The 21337-nt window shown below is 36.5% G+C and overlaps 1 protein-coding gene across 9 annotated transcripts in view; it reads left to right on the top strand.

Annotated features, from left to right (window-relative positions):
• Window positions 1–311: 311 nt before the first annotated feature.
• The window catches only part of YTHDF3 (YTH N6-methyladenosine RNA binding protein F3), a 33179-nt gene continuing 12153 nt past the window's right edge, over window positions 312–21337 (top strand). For 2 of the 9 annotated variants that reach the window (XR_016039272.1, XM_055431685.2), the window contains exons 1-6: window positions 313–651; window positions 1154–1178; window positions 4675–4820; window positions 7098–7183; window positions 8766–8810; window positions 15900–17498. Coding sequence is in view for 2 of the 9 variants with exons in the window: in XM_055431685.2 (XP_055287660.1) it covers window positions 4763–4820; window positions 7098–7183; window positions 8766–8810; window positions 15900–17498 (1788 nt within the window). In the remaining 7 variants the exon portion in view is untranslated. Of the gene's footprint in view, window positions 652–1153; window positions 1179–2516; window positions 2585–4674; window positions 4821–7097; window positions 7184–8765; window positions 8811–15899; window positions 17499–21337 lie in introns of all 9 variants that reach the window. The other 7 variants (XR_016039271.1, XR_016039276.1, XM_055431692.2 and 4 more) reach the window with 7 other exon arrangements.

Genomic DNA, 21337 nt, shown 5'->3' with positions numbered 1-21337 from the left:
GCTCTAGAATCCCGGGCAACTCCGCCAGCCTCCCAAGCTAACTTCCTGTTCAGAAGGCGCCGGAGTCCGACTCCCGCGACCCACTGCCGGATGCCGCCCCCAGACGCGCGCCCAGCGGCCTCAGAGCGGGACAAAAGAAAGCCTCAGACGCGCCGCTGGAAGTGGACGTTCGCAGCCTGCCCACCGCGCGCCCACCGCGGCGCCTGCGCCCAGAGACCGACCGCCCGGGCCCGCCTCCGATGACGTGACAAGGCGGGGGCGGAGCCAAGGGCGGCGGCGGGAGGGTGGGGGAGGAAGCGCGAGGTGAGCGCGGACGTCAGAGTGGAGAGCGGAAGGTCAGGGAGGCTCGGAGCGGAAGTGAGACCGGGGAGGCTGTCCGCCATTGTGGACCCGAGAAGCGGAGAGCGAGAGGGGGAGAGGAGCGTGCAGGCGGAAGAGACGAGCCCCTTCCACCAAGTCCGGAGCGCGAGGCCGTCTTTCTGGCTTCTCCGCGAGCGGCGGCGGCGGGAAGAGCCTCTCGGCCGAGGGCGGCAGCCAACTGCTGTGAGTGCACGGGGAGAGGCCCAGGCGGCGGCGGCGGCGGTAGCAGCGGCAGCAGCAGCAGCAGCTCTCGGGTTGCGGTGAAGAATGTCAGCCACTAGCGTGGATCAGGTGAGGGAGCAGAGGCCGCAGGCTTGGCGAAGGCCCGAGCCGCGGAGCTCCACCCTCGCTTGGGGCTTCGGCTCCTCCCTGTCGCCGCCGCTGCCCGGCCCGTAACGGTGCCCGGGGCGCAAGTTGCTGCGGTCTCGCAGCCCGGGCCGGGGCGTGCGCCGTGGCCCCGGAGCCTGCGGCCCGGGCGGGCGGCCGCGGGGCCGCGGAGGGTGCGGGCAGGACTGCGCTCCGGGGCCTTCGGACGCGTCCCAAGGGCGGCAGACGCGGGGCTGAGAGCGAGCGAGCCCGGGGAGACGGCTTCCGAGTGGCGGGTGGGAGGTTTCAGGACCGGGATTGCGGGGAGATCGGTGGCGATGGAGGATGTGGTGGGTTTCACTCCTACGCGGATTGTTTAAAATAACTTGTCTCCGGTAACGTCTCGGGTTAACACACTTTTCCTCTCTCCCCCCTCCCCCCTTTTTTTTTTCCTTCTTATTGCTACACCTTTCATCTTGCTACACAGAGACCTAAAGGGCAAGGAAATAAAGGTGAGTTCGGATATTTTTTAATCTTCTCATTGTTAGTTTGATGATACTTTTAAACTACTTGAAGACCTTTTTGTTTTTGATCTTTTTTTTGGAAATGCAGGATTAGAAAAACAGTTCATCACAGCTAAGGCAGTCAAATGCTGTCTGAAAGTTTGGTAGTTCCTTGCTTTGAAGCCACTTTTATAGGAATCAAAAGGATCCAAGTAACAGTTTTATTAGTTACACTTCACTTAAGGAGGTATTGGTTATGAATTGTAGTGACATTTATTTAATTTTACAGTTTGTTTTATGTAAGTTCTGCAGATTCAACAAATGCATGTAGATAGGTGGACATTTTCCTCGACATGTCTGGTTTACATCGAAACATGCAGCCCACGTCATTATTCTGTTACATTAGTGAAAATTCTGTTGTTAATCACTGGTTCTGTTGAAGTCAGTTACACTGAGGCAACAGCCTGTTAGAGATCAAAACTGAACAGGCATGTCATCTTGCTATGTAGCCCTGAAAGGTTTGACTCGATATGGTATTTTGGAAATGACTGAGAAGGAAATAATTTGTGAGGTTCCTGCCAGGAATATGTGGTTTACTCTTTAGTTAGAAGGGAAAAAAGTAACACTGAAAGTCAAGCATTTTAAAAAATGAGTATTTTTTATTTATTAATATGGAACAATACAGTCAGCTGACTGAAACATGACATTAATCATGTGACATTTGTAAGTGTAGAACAATAACTGCCTTCTTGGGACAGTGCCAATTAAATAACATTGCAGTGAACTATGTATTTGTTAAATGTTATAATAGGGCTTGAAATTAGACTAAACAGAATTAAGCGTCCTGTTTTTTATTTCAATTGCAAAGTATTACCTATAAAGTAAGGTCTGCAGAGCCTTTTAGATGTAAATTCAATGTTTTTATTAGTGCCCTTTGTATTTCTAGGGTTTTTATTAGCTATTTCAGTAAATTTGAAAGGATTGGGTTCTGTATACACAGTTTAGTTAATTTTCTTTGAGTTGTACAATTTCTTGACAATTTTTGCATGCTAGATAATGGCACTATATTAGGTAATAAATTCATTGCTTCATTTTGATTAAAGATATATATAAGCAACAATTTTAATTTTTAGACTAGTTTTAATTTTAGAATTATTTTCTGTGTTGTAAGCATAAAGCTCACAATTTGATATTGATTTCTGTGAGTTTTAAAAAACTGGTTTCTAAATTTAAAGAGAGTGATCCATTAATTTCTTTCGTGCTGGTCTGCGCATTAGAAAGTATATAGACTTGGACATGTGTGAAATCTGTGGTCATTATTGCCTAGCATAAATTATTTTATCCTAGATCTGTGGGGAGGTGGCACTTTGCAAGGCTATTTGAAATGCTAAGTGTTTTGTGTTACCTGCTTTAAGGTAAGTGCAAGTTCTATGAAGTACTTAACTTGTCTGACAAAACAAAATAGAGTATCTCCAGCATTGTAAACCATTACTGTATTACTATAAGTATGATTTGTGACATAGTCATTTAACTTAGGTGTGTCCTTATGACATCTTTGATATCAGAGATAGAAATTTTCTATAAACAAAATTGTGTATTGACAACAAATATTTTAGGTTATTAAAATTATTTTCATCCATCAGTATCACCTCAGTTATATATATGTAGACACACAAAGTATTTATTTGTATAAATGTTTATTCGAAGAAATTTTCTTTCTTTCTTACTATTCAGTTTACAGTTTTACCCATGGATACAGTAGACTAGGATCCCTAGGAGACCTGTGTTCTAACACTGCCTATGGCCACTGACTTGCCAAGTGATCTTGAGCACATTACACCTCTTGGTCAGAATTTCCCCTCTCCCTGTAAAATAAAAGTAATAATTCTGGCCTTGAATCCTGTTGTATGTTTTGAGGGTTCTTGTAGTTAAAATAGCCCACCACTTTAGTAGCCATTATATTTGCTGCCTCACCTCATCTGTTGTTAAGGTGCAGGAAAGCTGTTGCCTAAGACATGGCAGGGGAATAAATATCTACTGGCCTAAAAGTATTCGTAATGACTTAAGATGCTTCTGGGACTTCCCTGGTGGTTCAGACAGTAAAGAATCTGCTTGCAATGCAGGAGACATGCGTTCATTCCCTGATCAGGAAGATCCCCCAGAGAAGGGAACGGCTACCCACTCCAGTATTCTTGCCTGGAGAATTCAATGGACAGAGGAACCTGGTGGGCTACTGTCCATAAGGTCACAAAAGAGTCGGACACAACTGAGCAGCTCACACATAAGATGCTGTAAATTGGTGGATACTCCAAGTACACAGATACACATATACATTACTTGTATTATTATGTCTCTGGGGAGAATTACAAGAAGGCAGCACCTCCAGCAAACTGATAACTAGTAACTGTGTGAAAAAACTGCTCTGCCTTAGTTGACTTGGTTTTCAAGCTAGTAAAATCGTTTTATATTTATTGTTTGTTTTTTTTTTTTAAGCAGAACGACTTTCCTTGAACTAAGCCCCAATATTCTAAGGATGAGTATGAAAGTTAAATTCAGAACTTAACAAACTTACGAAAAATGCATGTCTCTGAGGAATTATCAAAGTTTTGAAAAGCATACTCCTTTTGAGTTGACTTAGTATGATTTTAGGGACTGTGAATTTCTTAATAGTCTTCAGTTGACAACATCAGCCTAATACCTGGCTTTAATGTCTTGATTTTCTACTATTTTCCTGTATGTCCTTCAATGCATTGAAGGAGCGAAAATTTGCAAAGAATTCTGTATCAATCTCTTTGTAAGGCAAAAATGCTTTTGTAGCATAAATAACACTATTAAGTTTACTTGTTTATAAGTTGGAATTCTTTTTAATTGATAGGTTGTCACTATGTTAAGTATTAGAACTCTGTTATTCTTGGCCAGGGTAGTACTGCAGGGTAGTAGAAATTTAAGGATAATTGTGTACCTATTGGCCCATAATTTAAAGCTGACTTAATGTCATTTTATTTATTAACAAGTTGAATTTTTGCTTGCTGGAATAAAAGTGTATATATATTTTTTTAAAGTGTATTAAAGTGTTTCCTTTCCTTGCAGGCACCGCAGATAAAAAGTGTCAGATCCCAGGCTCCTTATAGCCTCAGGCCTTGCTGCCTGCTTCCTCCTTTCCCTTAAGTTTAAAAATAGGCACATATTTGGAAAGGAATTTATCTTTTCCCTCCTTTCCTCCCTTACCTCTCCAAGCAGAGGGAAATGTTCATTGTTTGGTACCACAATTTTAAAAAATTAGGCTAAATTTGACTATTTTTTAGTGTTTCAGAAAAGCAATGGAAAATGCCGTGTATTTTGGCAGTATCTTTTGTATCCTCTCGCCAGGGAAGGATTGCATTTATTTAGGACCAGGGAAATGATTGCAAAGCACTTTACTGTTGTTATAGGCTTCATTTTATTAATCCTGAAAAGATCCCTATAAGGAGATACAGGGTATATGGTATTGTCCCTGTTTTTATAGGTGGGGAAACATGATGAACAGATCTGTTGACTTTCCTAACTTGATGTAGTCAGGACCAGAGCAAAGAATCACCTGACTTCTAAGGCCCATGTTCTATCTTGATTTGACTCTGCTTCATAGAGCAGAGGAAACAGGCGAAGAATCATGTAAGTCATCTGTTCTTTTTTCCCTGAAGAACTTGTTCAGACTATAGAATTGGCTGGGATTTCATTACTTTTTAATGGCTTTCAGTCTCCAAGACGTTAGACTGTCATTAAGTGATGTTCAAAACCTAAAGTCTTTAAGACAATTGAATTTCCTTAAGAAAGGTATGCTTCTGAAATTCAAGGACTAGCTTCTTACTCAGATTCTAATTTGATGCAAATTGCTTATCAGTATGAATGAAATACTTGAAACAAAACATTTTTATCCTTAGATTGACATAGTCCTGTAATAATCTTTTAGGACTTCTTAGACATTTTAATGCATCATTTGTAAAAGACTGGACTGTATTTATTTAGGGCTGTATTTAGTGTATGAGAATATTTTCTTAGTCTCAGCCTTGTAGAAGAGAAAGAACAGGAAATGAGTAAGAATAGCAGTATGATATATATTTAGATTAATTTTAAGCAGGTACTTTTTAAAAAACTTTTAGCAGTGTAGAATAAACTTCTGAGACTCCATAATGAGTATAAGCGATAAATAGTTGTAATTTCATACTAGGTAGCTGTTTCAGATACTGTCGAATACATATCGGTGACACATAAGTACCAGTCCAGGAGTGTGGTGAAGAAATGTTTTTCAGGAGATTAATGGATCAGACATAACCAACTTTTTGATAAAGGAGTGGTAAAGAACAGATAAATTAGAATCTCTTGGGCTGAAATGATTAGTTCACCAGAAATAAGGTACCCTTCACTTTAATTTTGTTTCTAGTAGTTGTTACATATTTAAATCCTGGGGAGCACATTCAGTTCAGCTCTGGCATTGAAACAGTCCTTATCAAATACAGTTAAACCACCTCAGTGGAGCCAGGATTGTGGTGACCTTCAGGTTTCTCTTGCAGGCTTTGAGGGGCAGTGGAGAATTCATGAGAGATCTCCTTTGAAGGTTTCAGAGAGTAGTAGTTTTTGAGTGATCATTGGTACCCAGGATGGCAAAAAACAAGGGATTTTATCTAGCTTTGCTCCCATGTCTCTGTCAACTTGTATATTTTGTTTAGGTCCCTAAACTTGTTGGAATAATTAAGGAAAATAGAGATGCTGTTATACAAGAACACAACTTAAATCCATTGCTCCTAACCTTAATATTTTATATTTAATGGTTATACTTAAAAGTATACTGTATTTTCAGCAATAAATTTTCAGGTATTGAAGGGCTTTTTTTTGTTCCTAAGATATTAGAAATAAACTTGTAAATGTGGTCCTAAAGTAATTTTTAATCCTATTTAGATCTTGTAATATTTTATGTAATAATAATATCCAAGATTATTAAATACTGTCATTGAATACTCAGATGAGATGAAGTAGGTACTATTAATAACCTCCTTGAACAGGGAAGTAGAGTTAGAGAGGCTAAGTTATTAACTTGAGATCTCCCAACTTCTCAAGGTTGGATTTGGAACTCACACCCGGGGCCTTTTTACCACCTTGAGTCTGTGCTTAAAAGTACCCAGATAGTGTCCAGAACAGCAGCTTTATACAGAGCATTGATGGAAGTGATCTCTGAACAAACATGGCATTATAAATCAGCCTCTAACTGGTGTTTTCATATGTTGCAAGAATATTATGGTTATCTTCAGTGTCTTAGTTTTATTTGTACTTTCTTGTAAAAGTCTTCATTGTTTATTGTTTAGGATTAAGGCCCTTTTTATTTAGGTTTTTTATGATAATTTTATTGTGATAATACTTCAAGTGAATTTTTAGTCACTTTCTTTAACTGGAGATACTTAAGATACTTATTTTAACTTTGGTTACCAAACAAGGTTATTTATTTCTCTTTATTGGACTGAATAGTTACAGTGATTTAGCAAAGGTAGAGAACATTGAGAAGTCCATCTTGTCAACAACACTGCCTGAAGTGGTTATTTTAGATTCAAATATAGCATTAGCAAACCCTTCCACCATTTAAATTTAACTGTTTGCTTACTACACTTTTGAAATTGAGATGTATATGTTATGTTTTTAGTAGTGGGAAGTATATATATATATAGTTTGTGTTTATGTGATCTTGGACTTATATATACAAGATTTGTAAGTTTTCAGTGCCATATAAATATTTATATCCAAAATTAAGTTCATCCTTAAGGGGGTTTTTAAATGAAAAGAACAAAGAACTCAGGATAATTTTTTCCAAGCCAACTTGAAAAATACTGAAAATATTAGCTTATTCTGTGAGTTTCATAAAGATAATTACAATACATCTAATACAAACGTATTTTTTAGTTTCAGTACAGAACGGTTCGATTCATCAAAAAGATGCTGTAAATGATGATGATTTTGAGCCATACTTAAGTAGCCAGACAAATCAGGTAAGTGTGACAATCCCATGTTTAGGAAATGAAACAATATTAATTGATTTTTTAAAATAAATGTTTTAATTGAATGAGACAAACCATAAAATGTATTAATCTAGTGTGCCTACAAAATAGTGAATAACAGTTGCAGGTTTATGACACAGGGCAGTTCTTTGGAAATTGTAGATGGCTAAAACTCAGTTATGAAATGTAAAGATTTAAAGATGAGCTTTTGTATATATTGTGGTTAGATTGATTGTTGAATTTAGTCTTTCAATGCTGCTGCCATGTCTTCATAGCCAAAGCAAATAACAAGGTTTAATTAGCTAGAAATTTTGGGGAGAGGACAGTTTGTACCTGAAATTTTTGGTTAATATATTTTAAATTTTTATTTAACCTGATAATAAGGAATAGAATTAAAGATATGATAAACACACTTGCCTTATATATTGTAAGCATAGAGAATTTCATCAAATCACGTAACTAGTGGCTTTTGAGGTCCTTTGTTTGAATTTTTTACAAATAATCTTGTGAATTTGTATACAGGAATAATTTAGACTTAAACATTGACCAAACTGAATGATATTCTTTAGTCTCTGTATTCCATTTCTGCATCTCTGTTAATAAAAATACCACTACTGGAAATAAATTTAACAAATAAGCTTTCATTATTAGCCAGTTTCTTTAGAGACAGCATTTTGGAACAAAACTACTTTTGTTAATTTTCCTTATAAAAAGATGCATGAAAAAATGTACCTTGAAATATTAACCTAGACTGTTTTTAAACTTAATAAAAGAACAAGGAACCAAGTATTGTTATAGAACTTTGCAGTTGCAGAGAAAATTTCAACAAAAAGTAGTTCCCAATTTGTGGAATATATGATTATTTTTAGGACTTTGGAGAACTACGGTTATGTTCAACCTAATCTATGTTTATTTCTCTCTAACACTCCCTTCTATTAGTTGATCTACATCCCTCGAGTATGTTGGGAGGGAATAAATAAATGAGAAAAAATAAAAATGAGTGATAAAATTTATGTTTTTTTTTTAAGAAGTTTGGCTGCTTCTAAGAAAAAATGAAAAAAAATTATTTCATGCTTATGTAATCTAACTTTGTGGTCTCAGTAACAAATCTACTTTCCACCTATAGGTGTGAAAGAATGTATCACTGGAAAGTAGGGGAAGATCATTTGTTGGGGGGTGTAGTGAAGGTTTTAAACGAAATGAACAGTACTCTGTTCTGTTTGGGCCCAGACAGTAATCTCAGTTAACATCCCTTATGGCAGTGTTTCCAATTTTTTGAGAAATTCTGATATAATGAGTTGTAGTAGATGCTCTGATAACAAGGTCTCCATTGTTAGATAAGTTTGGGAAATTTATTTGGTTTAAATAATTGTTTTTTGCTACTTGATTTTATACTTTGTGTGTTATAATGTAAAATAGAATGTCTAAGGCAAGGGTACAGTATTTTCTGAAATATTTGTTCAAACTTTATTTTCAAGATATTTTAATGGATTATAAATGTTTGAGAATTGCTGCCTGTAAGAATCTTCTTGTTTTATTTGGTAACAGATATTTCATAATTTATTTGTCACAGGGACTTAGAAGATTGGTTTTTTGGCATTCCACAGAGATGCTTCAGGTCTGCCTAGGGGAGACCTGGGGAGGGTAACCTGGATCCCACCTGTGTAGCAACCAGAGCTGTGCTTTGCATTTTATGTGTTTTATATGTTGGAATTCTGCATACAATTTCACATAAAGCATTGGAAAGTCATTGTTTTTTTTTTTTTTTTAAACTGTAAGGGCATTTACATTAGTGAATCCAGTTTTTAAATTGTATCATAAAAGTTTCCTTATGTTGGGGCAAAAACATCTATAAAAGATTTGTTTTAATGTGATGTTTAAATGAAAGGTCTTATGCTTTCTATTAATTAAATCACTTAAATCAATGATGAATCAATGTAATGTGCTATTTAAAGTTTGATACCAGTGAGACTATATTTTACCACCTCATTTTTGCCAGTACTAATGAATAGGTTTTTACCAGTTACCTTTCTGTAATAACTAAAAATAATGATCTAATCAGAGTAAATGGTACTAACACTTCCCTGGTGGCTCAGCAGGTAAAAGAATCCACCCACCAACGCAGGAAACACAGGTTTGATCCCTGGGTTGTGAATGTCCCCTGGAAAAGGAAATAACAAGTCACCCCAGTATTCTTGCCTGGGAAATCACATAGTCAGAGGAGCCTGGGAGGCTACAGTTCCTGGGGTTGTAAAGAGTCGGACACAACCTAGCAACTGAGCATGAGCATGAACACTACAGAATTTTGAAAACTGGCTTTATTGGAGAGCAAAATTGAAAATTATCTGAAATCTTAAAGAAAGATAAGCCTTACAAAATTTAAATTTGTGATTACTCAGCTGAAATAGAAAATACTTTACAAATTGACGTTTTAAAGTAGATTAGTGAAAACTTCTATTGGTGAAATATTTGAAATAATTATTTGGAGATTTAAAGTTACACAAGTATTTATAGCTTCTTGCACTGACCTAACCGAAATAATTGTTTAATTAAATTTTCGATGAAAGACAGTATGTCTTTAAAATGAAATCCTTTCATCTGATTTTGCTATTATAAATAATAAAAATTATATTCTTTAGTCTGGAAAGGTTTTTAATGTTTGTTTTATATACTTAGAGCTAAATCAGTTCAAACTCAGGGAAGCTTTAAAAACAGCTTTGTTGGTCTTTTACTTCTGTGGCAGTATATTTCTTCTATTTTCCTAGTGCTCAATATCTTACGAAATAATTTTCATAGTATAATTTAAAAAGTAAATGTCCTTCAGGACTTAAAATTAGTTCTCTATAGTTCCTCAAAATAGTCTTAACGAGGAAGTTGATTGAAAATTCAGGTTTAATTACTGTTAAAAGATGCCATGTGATATATGCGTATAAATTTTAAGAATAAATTGAAAAACACCAAAGTTTGAATTTGTCTGCTTGTGTATATATATATATGGGGAAATAGATTCCTAGCTGTGTTGATCAGAGAAGAGGTATAGAGAAGTAAGAACATAAAATATCTTTTTCTGTCCCTGTTGCTAACTGCCCTTAGGTAAGGTTTTCATTATCTCTGCCTGTTGGAATGATTTCCTGACTGGGGATTCCATATTGCCACTCAGTGGTCTTCTTAAAGTCAGTCTGTTGCCATAGTCCTGTTTAAAGACTTACCAAAATTTCACCACAGTGGGTACATTCATAGTGTTGAGTGCCGTTAAAGTGATTCCATTCTCTCTCTGACTCATCTTTGGCCAACTTATCCATCTACATTATTTAGGGAATAGGACATATTTTCTGAAAACATAAATATTTTCTGAATATTTTCTTTCATGATCTCAAACTTTTTATCTATATGTATGATTTATACACAGTCTCATATGTCTGTCACTTAGTGAAGTCTTCTAATTTTCCCAGTTACTTGCTCCCTCTTGTTTATACTCAAGTGTTTTGTTTTGCTTTGTTCTTATTTCTGTAATTGTCCCTCCTAGATTGTCTTCCCTCCTAAACGTGTGAAATGCTCTAGTCCAAAGACCGTCTTCTTTTTCTTTCTGTCTCCAGTGACTGGCACTGTATCAGGCATGTAGCAGGAGTTCATTAATTATTTATTGAATAAGTAGATAAGGTTAACTGTTAGAATTAAGGAATGAAGAACTATGGTTGGTGAAATAATTCAGATTAATTGAGTATAATGTATGATGCTACATTTTCTTTACATCTGTGTGATTACATATGCATGTATTACACTTTTTAAGAAATATAATAATTTTTTAAAATAATAAAAGTCACATACATATTAAAAGTATTTTAAACTCAACTTTTTGTCGTTAATCCAGTAAGTTAGTTCTGGAGTTTGAAGTACCTCAAGTTCTTAATGGATAACAGTTTCCGTTTTTCTCTGCAGACATGCTGTTAATGGTGAATAATACTTTAACCTTTTTTGTTTTGACCTTCTAAGACATTGTGCAGTATTCTCTCTTGGAAGTTTGGATATTTATGAAGTAAAAATTGGTGTTAAGTCAGTATAACTGAAAGACTCAGTAATAATTGAGTTGTACTGAAGTACGTGAATTTTTTCTTACTGTTGTTCAAACTTCGTTTGAAATAAGACCTGTATCATAAGGCTAAGAAATGATAATTATAAATGATTGAAATTCTAAGGAAGAATTTTTAACCTTTTCTATATTTGTCTTCAAATTAAAAGAAGATTAACTCCTATACTTTAGCACTTTGCAATTAACAAGTAGATATTTTAAATTTTGTAATTGATTAGAGCAGCAGGTATTATCCCATTTACCATTGAAAGAACAAGGTTAGAGAAATCAAATCACTGACATAGAAACTGGAAGAGTAGAGAATTGAACCTATGTCCTTGATCACAACTACTGTGTCATATCATGACTTTATACTCTTAAGATCCAGGCTAGTCAATTTGAGTGAAATTATATGCATTTGGTGATTAATTTACATTTTAAACTTTTATTTTCAAAAGGCAAGTTAAATTGTATTAATAAATACAACTATTATTGATTGAATAGTGTGTCCTAGGTACCTTATCGTTATTTCTTTCAATATATGAGAAAACTCAAGTGTTTAAATAACTTGGTATTGGTTTTACACAACTGATGAGTACTGGGTTGGGATTAGAATTTAGATTAGATACCTCCTGGCATCACCTCTACCTTATTATAATTAAATGGTCTCTCTCCAGATTGTATTTCTGAGTTTATGCTATAGGTAAAGGGTTTGTGGATCTGTTACTTTACAAGTATGTTTCATTATATCCATTGAATTTTATATCAATTTTTGTGTGTACATATTGTTACCTTCCTATTTCTAGTTAGTTCTTGAGTAAGAGAGAAATACCAAACATTTCACATCACTTTGTTTAGAGGTCATATATCTTTAAACAGCAAAGTGAAACTTCACTGTGAATAAACTATTTTAAAGTGATTATTTGGACATAAACTGTTAAATTGATTATACCTCATTGTACCAGATTTGAAGTAAAAGGTGAAAGATAGTTTTGAGTTATTGTTTTCCATCATCAGTAGGTGGAAATTTCGTTCCTCTTTACCCAAGGTACTTTCTCCTAATTGATATTCCACTTAACAATTAAGAATTTACCTTATATTTGGCGAAACATTTAAAAATATTTCCAGTTATAACCAAAGCTCTGCTAATACAAAACGTGTTTACCGTATCTTACTTTTAAACTTTGAATAGTTTCCCAGAACTTTGTTTTCACTAGAACCCAAACTGAAACCCTAGCCTGATAGGAGACTGTTTAGGTTTTTCTTTCACAGAGCTAAGAAGAAAGCTTCTCTTTCACCTATAACTGCTGAAGGAATTAGAAATTAGTTAGCATTGTCTGGTCAACTGGAGAGAGCAGGCCATTTATCCATTGTGCTCACTGTGGATAGCTCTGGAATTAGGTATGGACAGCCGTGCATCTCTGCTGACTAGCCTGAGCTGTCTAACAAGATACTTGTGATTAATGGAGCACATTTTAAAGTAATTTAAACTTAGTATTTTGACACAATCACTAATTTAGGGGTGAAGTAAAACTCATGATTCAAAAATAATTATATTTAATAAAAATCTCCACACCAAAAGGGTTTGGACCTGGTCCAGCCCCAGACAGGAAAGAAATGGCAAAAATTTGTTACCCGCTGAATCTAATGATACAGGTTTTGTGTTGTTGTTGTTTAATAGGAATCAGTATACATAGATAATCGATTAAAACCAGGTTGACAAACTGATCCAGGGACCAAAACCTGTTTTCTTTGAGGAAACTCTTGAGCTAGAAGCTTTTTAAAGGGTTATAAAAAGATGGATATGTGACTGCAACCAGAGGCTGTTATGTGGCTTGTGAAACTTAAAATATTTGCTCCTTGGCTCTTTAGTTTGCTGATACCTGAATCATGTGACATGTATAGACAAATTAGAAACTTGATATGTAACTGTAGTGCAGAATTCAGCATTTGTGAGGGTAAAGAAAGAATATTCAACATAATGTAATTATGAGTGTGGTTTTGTAAACACTTTTATCATGAAGAATGAGCTTCAAAGCTTTTCACTTTGTTTTTCCACTCCCAAATCCAGGTAAGGATACACTGAGTCCAGGTTTCAGGCTAACATTCTAAATTAAAACTTTGAAAGTTATTACCTGCATATTCATTTAGCTCTCTTATTCCCTTGTGTGGAATATATTCCACTTCCCTGTGCAATGTGTCTTCTTAACTGTAGGTTTTCTTTTAGAATGAGTATCTTATGTCAGTATTTTTTACAATGTAGACAGTAAGTGCTTGGTTAGAATAAAAAAGTAATAAAAGGAATTATTTTAGTAACTTGAAAAAATTTAAAAATTAAGAAAATCTTGATTATTTATATTGGCTAAACTTAGGCTTTCTCAAGTGACTTCAGTATGAAGTACTGTGAATACTTTCAACAAGTAATTTACTGATTGAATTATAAACATCTATGTGAGTGTATCCGTGGCTAATGAAGTTTGCTCATTATTCTTCAAGAATTTTATTTTTTTATCAAACCACTGTTGGTGATTTTCAGCATTCCTCAGGCTTCATTTCCTTCATGCTAATATTGTGAGAATTTTTTGAATATATTTTCAGATATGGTTAATAATTACCTAAAAACTAAATAAGTAGTTGACATATATTTCCAGTTTTGAATACAGTGGAATTTACTTACTGTCAAATGTATTTAAAGTCTTTTTATTTTTCTTTAAATATTGCTAAATGACAGTTGTTTTTTGTTTTTAAGTTCATGTTTAACTGGAAATACTTGGTAAATCTGTGTCTTATTTAAATGCAACCTTTATTTGATTCTTTTATTTTCATTTAATTATATCAGAATTATTTCAAAAGACAATATTAAATTAGCTTTCTTATAGATAGTGTACAGTTTTAACAATTGTGAGGTATATATCACGGATACCTTAATAGTAATAGTAAAGCATTTTAACTTTTAGTAATAGGCCTTTTAAAAAATAAAGTGAATTCCAGGTAGTATCTATGATGTGATTGTCACACATTCATGTTGCTATTCTTTCTTGAGTGGGAAAGCGGTGACAGGAATAATCCCAAAAGAGTAACAGGGCCCCCTCTTCCTGCCAAATGCACTTTGCTCCATTACTTTCTCCACTTTGCTCCAGGAAACTTAGAATGTAAAGTGAATAATTAAACTTCAAAATGGTATTGACCCTTGGGAAAGGAATACAATTTGTCTTGGCTGGATATTAGCTTAATTTTTTCATCTTGATGAATTTTACAAAATTTAAAGCTCTATTCAAGACTTTAAAAGTCACACCCTGAATATAGAGTGAAAATCTGTTACAGATTGTCCCTTGGGGGAATTTGTTTCGGGACCCTACTGATAGCAAAATTCACAGATGCTCAAGTCCCTAATGGCATCTGTACCATATAATGTATGCACAACCTCCTGTACACTTCACATCACCTCCACATAACTGATAATACCAAATAAAATGCAAATGTCATGTAAACATGCTGCCCGTGTGCCAAGTTCAGGTTTTGCTGTTTGAAACTTAGTGAAAAATTTTTTTTTCCTGATTGTTTTTGTGCCATGGTTGGTTAAATCCATGGATGTAAAACCTGTGGACTGGAGGGCTGACTGTATTAGACATATCTGGGGCACAAGAAACCTACCTTCAGAAGAAGTCCATAGACTTTTACTCTTTACATTGGCTAGTTAACAAATTTGAGTTTTTTCTTTAATAAGCTTTGAATTTTGACATCACTAAATGAATGATGAGTTCATTTTATTCAAAATAAAGGCTAATTTAATTACAGTAATTCTAGGAACTTAACTATTTCTAAGTTAAAATTCTGATCAGGAAGTTGGTAAATATATTGTGTAAAATTTATTTTTTTAAATTATTTATAATTTTTTTTTTTTGCTGCATTTCATGGCATGTGGGATCTTAGTTCCCTGATCAGGGATTGAACCTGTGCCCCCTGCGTTGGGAGTGTGGAGTTTTAGCCACTTTACCACCACCATATTGTATAAAATTTAGAACATAGAGAATAAGAAAATGGCACCTGTTACCAACCATTAAGAAACCATTAGAATTTCATTTTGTTTTTCAAAATGAACAAGGCAAAACTAAATATGGTTTTATATAATATTAAGTTTTTTTTTCTTCTCAGTGTGAACATTTCTCTTTTTTATAAAAATGCACAATTGCTAGACTGGATTCCATCATAGATATACTGTAATTTGTCTATTATTTGGCATCGTCTGTGTTCATTTAATCCTTACTCATAAATTTTTTGATAACATCAGTTGCTTAAAATAAAGCTAACAATCAAGTGTTTCTGCAAAGTTTATAAATCAAGTTTTTGTAGAAATTAGAGTGTTTTTAAATTGTGCCCAGAGGATCTGGGTCTTCTACAAAAATAATCGCCATCATAATCTCCCATCCCCCCAAAATACCCTGTAATTTTATTATAAATATACTAAAGTAGTCATCAGTAAATTTTTCTTGATAAAATTAGATTTAAAATTTTAATTTTTTTTTTATCTGAAACAGGTACATCTGTTTCCCATTTATTTAAAACAATTTGATTTTAGGGATGTTCCCCTCCTCCCACATCTTACATCACTCCTGACTGTGATCTTTTGTTTTCCAGAATAACAGCTATCCACCAATGTCAGATCCATACATGCCTAGTTACTATGCTCCATCCATTGGATTTCCATATTCGCTTGGGGAAGCAGCATGGTCCACAGCTGGAGACCAGCCTATGCCATATCTGACAACCTATGGACAGATGAGTAATGGAGAGCATCATTATATACCGGATGGTGTGTTTAGTCAGCCTGGGGCATTAGGAAATACCCCTCCATTTCTTGGTCAACATGGATTTAACTTTTTTCCTGGTAATGCTGATTTCTCTACATGGGGGACAAGTGGATCTCAGGGACAATCAACACAAAGTTCTGCTTATAGTAGCAGTTACGGCTATCCACCTAGTTCTCTTGGGAGAGCTATTACTGATGGACAGGCTGGATTTGGCAATGATACTTTGAGCAAGGTGCCTGGCATTAGCAGTATCGAGCAAGGCATGACCGGACTGAAAATTGGTGGTGACCTGACCGCTGCAGTGACGAAAACTGTAGGAACAGCATTGAGCAGCAGTGGTATGACCAGCATCGCAACCAATAGTGTGCCCCCGGTTAGCAGTGCGGCACCGAAACCCACCTCCTGGGCTGCCATTGCCAGAAAGCCCGCCAAACCTCAACCGAAACTTAAACCCAAGGGCAATGTGGGAATCGGGGGTTCCGCTGTGCCGCCACCTCCTATAAAACACAACATGAATATTGGAACTTGGGATGAAAAGGGGTCAGTGGTAAAGGCTCCACCAACCCAACCAGTTCTGCCTCCTCAGACTATAATCCAGCAGCCTCAGCCATTAATTCAGCCACCACCCCTGGTGCAGAGCCAACTGCCTCAACCGCAGCCTCAGCCGCCACAAGCGCAGCAGCCGCAAGGACCTCAACCACAGGCCCAGCCTCACCAAGTGCAGCCCCCGCAGCCGCAGCTGCAGAACCGCTGGGTGGCGCCCCGGAACAGGGGGGCCGGCTTCAACCAGAACAATGGAGCGGGCAGTGAAAACTTTGGTCTAGGAGTCGTTCCTGTCAGCGCTTCCCCGTCGAGTGTGGAAGTGCATCCCGTGCTGGAAAAGCTAAAGGCCATAAACAACTACAATCCCAAAGACTTTGACTGGAACCTGAAGAACGGACGTGTGTTTATAATTAAGAGCTATTCTGAGGACGACATACACCGTTCCATTAAGTACTCTATCTGGTGTAGTACTGAGCATGGGAATAAGCGTTTGGATGCGGCTTACCGTTCCCTGAATGGGAAAGGCCCACTCTATTTGCTCTTCAGTGTGAATGGCAGTGGACACTTCTGTGGAGTGGCTGAGATGAAGTCTGTTGTGGACTATAATGCGTATGCTGGTGTCTGGTCTCAGGATAAGTGGAAGGGCAAATTTGAAGTTAAATGGATCTTTGTCAAAGATGTCCCCAATAACCAATTACGGCATATTCGCTTAGAAAATAATGACAACAAACCAGTTACCAATTCAAGGGACACCCAAGAGGTCCCCCTAGAAAAAGCTAAGCAAGTGCTTAAAATAATTGCTACTTTCAAGCATACCACCTCAATCTTTGATGACTTTGCACATTATGAAAAGCGTCAAGAAGAGGAGGAAGCCATGCGTAGGGTAAGAGTACAGTAATTTCTGTGTGTAGGGTCTTTTCATGGGGGTGATTTGTATGGATTGATAATCTTTAATGCCTTGTGGTGTTACATTCTGAGTTTAAGAACATTATCCTGAAGGAAACTGACCACTTAGCTTATGGAACAGAACTCTGCAAACATCCTTGAAGGCCTGGGATGCCTTCCCAAGGGCAACTCTTAAGTCTGAATTTGCCTCCTGCCTATTCATGCTCAGATGATAAAGGTCCTGTTCATCAGAGCTCTGTGAGTTCTGCATTCGTTATTAAGAACTGGCTAAGGATTCTAGTCACTGATCTTTTAACTTTAATGTTATGGGAATATGTATTTGGAGTTTGAGACAAACAGCTTTTAAATAAATGTTTGAATGTTACTGATTTTGTATTTATGATAAATAGATATTTTCCCTTAAGATTCCTGAGGCATATTTATAATTTGTGCACTTACAGCATTGGACAGAATATATTGAATAGTGAGGATCTGACTTTCGCAAGACAGCTTAGAACTGAGAGGAAGTGGACTTAGATGTAAACTGCAGAATTCGGTTTCTGATTCTGTTACTTGCCCTCTGTGAGACTTTAAGGGAGACTGACCCTGAAGTTAAACACTGTTTACACTTGCCTCAGGTTGGCCAGGGTTTGATCACAGAGCAGGACGGGCTGAGGAGTGTTTTCTGTTCCAAACTACAAAAGTAAATTGCAGAGTTCTGATTTTAGGAGAGGAGAATGGATGGAGTAGGCAACTGGCAGATTTTTCCATTCATAATACATTTAAATTTCAAGTAAAGCAGAGCTCGTTAGAAGCTTCTCCAGTATATTAAGTTGCTTATGATGAAAAGCTTCTATGTAAAAATGACAATAAACCAGGAACTTCAACTTGTTCTGTGTGTAAAGCATCAGTGGTTTGTTTCTGTGTGAACCTGAGTATCTTATGGCTTCTTAGTCTGTACAGAAGAGGGAACTGTTTCAAACAGCCTTCCTCACTGCTCAGTAATGTTGGAAATAATGATCCTAGGCAGTAGTTTCCAAAACTTATGCCATACAAATGTCAGTATGGCGCTTCCTAATAATCGCAGCTTCTTGAATCCCACTCTGGGAAACTGATGCTTTTGATAGGGCCTGGTGTGCCAGCGTCTCGGGCAATTCTGGTGCTGGTGATCACGGCTGAATTGTGAATACAATTCACAGTACAACTGACTGTGAAAAGCACTGCTCAGCCTTAACAATGAATTGCTGAATATCGTTGAGTTTCTCCAGGTTAAATGTGGGAAGTGAGGGAAAAAGAGGATCAAGGGTAGCTTTTTTGAGCTCAGCAGTTGAGTCAGTGGCCCCACTGTAAGCACCTTTCCAGAGAGCGAATCAGAAGTGATTGTGTTTTTCTTTCTTCCACCACTAAGGATAGGTCCCTCACATTTCTTCTCTACCCAATCTGAAAATTTTATTCTAGTTTTATTTTTTTGTTATATAATTGTCTCAGGAGTTATTTATGTTTTATAATCATATATACAACAAAGATTTAAACTGTATATTTTTAAACTTAAAATTTTTGCTTTTAAATTGTTTCATGGCTTACTGCCAGTCTTTTTATAACATGTCTAAACCCACCTTTGACATTTTAATTTTGAATCTAACTTATTGCCATCATCAATTTTTTGGGGGGAAGAGTACTTTGGTAATTATTAAGCACTTCTAGATCCAAAAAATGCCTTTCTTTGGCCATGCTATGTGAACAACAGTTTTATCTGAATATAGAAATCTTGGGTCATAGTCTTTTCATTCAGACTTTGTTTTATAGTTTTCTACTTATAGTATATTGTTTATAGTTTTATATTATGGAGAAGTCTGAGACCAGCCTAAATTTTCTTTCTTTGGGAATAGCTGTTTCTCTATGTGTGCACAAAATTTACTCTTGCAGTGTGAACATGTATGTGGAATGTGTGCAATGTGGGTCTCATAATTTTCCTTATTCCTTCATTTATAGGCCAGGTTTTTTATTCTCCCTAGTAATGTCAAAAAATAGTACTGAATCTTGGTCCTTCAGTGCCATGGGTTCTTACTTTTATTATTGTTCTTTGCATTTGGAGAACTGCTCAGAATTGAACTTTCATGTCATGGACTTGACTGTTGACTCTAATTTGTAAGGCTTTCTGTTCCTCACAGACAGCAGTAGTTTGCTTAGATTATCACATCCATGTCTCCTTTTATACCTGTTTTCTTACCTGAATCCCTTGTTTCAGAGTCCATCTTGATTTTATTGAGCACAAAGATGACTGTTGAAAGCTTATTTCTGCTTCCTGTAATTATCATTTTTAGAAACTCCTTCCTTTTCCATAGCTTCTTTAGCTTTCTCTTTTTAAAAATTAAAGTACAGTAAAGTTGAAAAATACCTTTTGCTGCCTCTTTCTAGTCAAGTGCTCCCTTCACCCTTCGGTAAGTGATTCTCTGATCTTTTCTCTGTCTCCGAGAGGCATTTTCCATAATTTCACATAAATGAAATTGCAGTGTGTGAACTTTAACACTGGAGTCTTTTACTCAGCACTGTGTCTTTGGAATTTGTTTTGCCAACCAGTTCTTTGTTCCTTTTAATAACTGCCATTCCATTGTATGGATTTAGCACAGTTCATTAACCAGTCATTCTTTGAAGGACATCTGGTTGCTTTCAGATTTGGAGAATGTAAAGCTTCTATAAATGTTTGTGCTGTATATATCCTTAACAAAATTTAAAAAAATCTTACAGTGACAATCAGTTTTGGGGTGTACAGTTCTATGAATTGTAACACATTTGTAGATGTGTGTAACTACCACAATCAGGTTATATAGTATTCCCCCCAGATTATTTTTCTTTGCCCTCTTCATCTTTTATCTTTCCCCTGTGTCTGTCTGAACTCCCTGTAGTTTTATTAGTGTCTGTGTGTGTGTGTGTGTGTGAAAATATTTTAAGACTCTGGCTTTTTGTTTTCCCTGTCATTAAGCCAGAAAAAGATCATCTGGATCAGGTATTTGCCCTGAAATAGGTTTGTTTTTGTGTGGTGCTTTAGTGCTTGTGTTAGTTGCATATTGTTTTTCCATTGCAGATGTGGAGATGAGAGAGCCATGATGTATTGGGTTTGCCAAAACATTCATTTGGGTTTTTCCAGATGTAATGGAAAAACCTGAAAAAACTTTTTGGTCAACCCAATGTGTTGCTGTTACCAGTTAAGTGATTCATCAGTGAGGGGTAAGAAGGAAGAGCCAGTGCAGTGGACATGCTAGTAGGTCAAATTTGACTTTCCTTAGACTTTGAAACCACCCTGTCAGGAAGTCATTTCCCCTGCGGATTAACTTTGGCAAGGATATCATGTATCCTTGCTATTTTCTTGCTGATACTGTTACTCATTTGTGTATTTCCTCTTAGATGTGCTTGTGTTTGCACTCTAGCTTTCCAGCAAAAATTGCTTTCAAATACTCTGGGCATCCTAATGATGAAGGATGTGTTCCTTGTCTGTTCCAGTCCTTTTTGGCTCCATCAAGAAGGACAAATCAGTGGTGTTTGCTAGGATTTCCTTTACTGGTTATGCCTTTTTTCTTCTTTAAGTAAAAGGAGCGGCAAGTCATTATCCTAGTATTCACTTTTAATATGATACCTTCTGTCTTATATTCATCTAAAATTCCTCAAAGCTTCTGATAACCCTGGAAGTCACACTTGCCCAGGTGACCTTGGGTAGAGTAGGGTTTCTTAAATGACACACGAAATGGAACTACTTGTAAGAGAAAAGACTTACTACTTGAAAGAGAAAAATTTGCCTGGATTAAAATCTGTTCATCAAAAGAAAGTTAAGTAAATACT

This window comes from Moschus berezovskii, chromosome 16, assembly GCF_049115385.1.
Source record: "Moschus berezovskii isolate FMDL1 chromosome 16, NW_MosBer_1.0, whole genome shotgun sequence".
Taxonomy (NCBI): domain Eukaryota; kingdom Metazoa; phylum Chordata; class Mammalia; order Artiodactyla; family Moschidae; genus Moschus; species Moschus berezovskii.
Note: the sequence above shows the minus strand (reverse complement) of the source record. Positions and strands in the feature narration are given on the sequence as shown.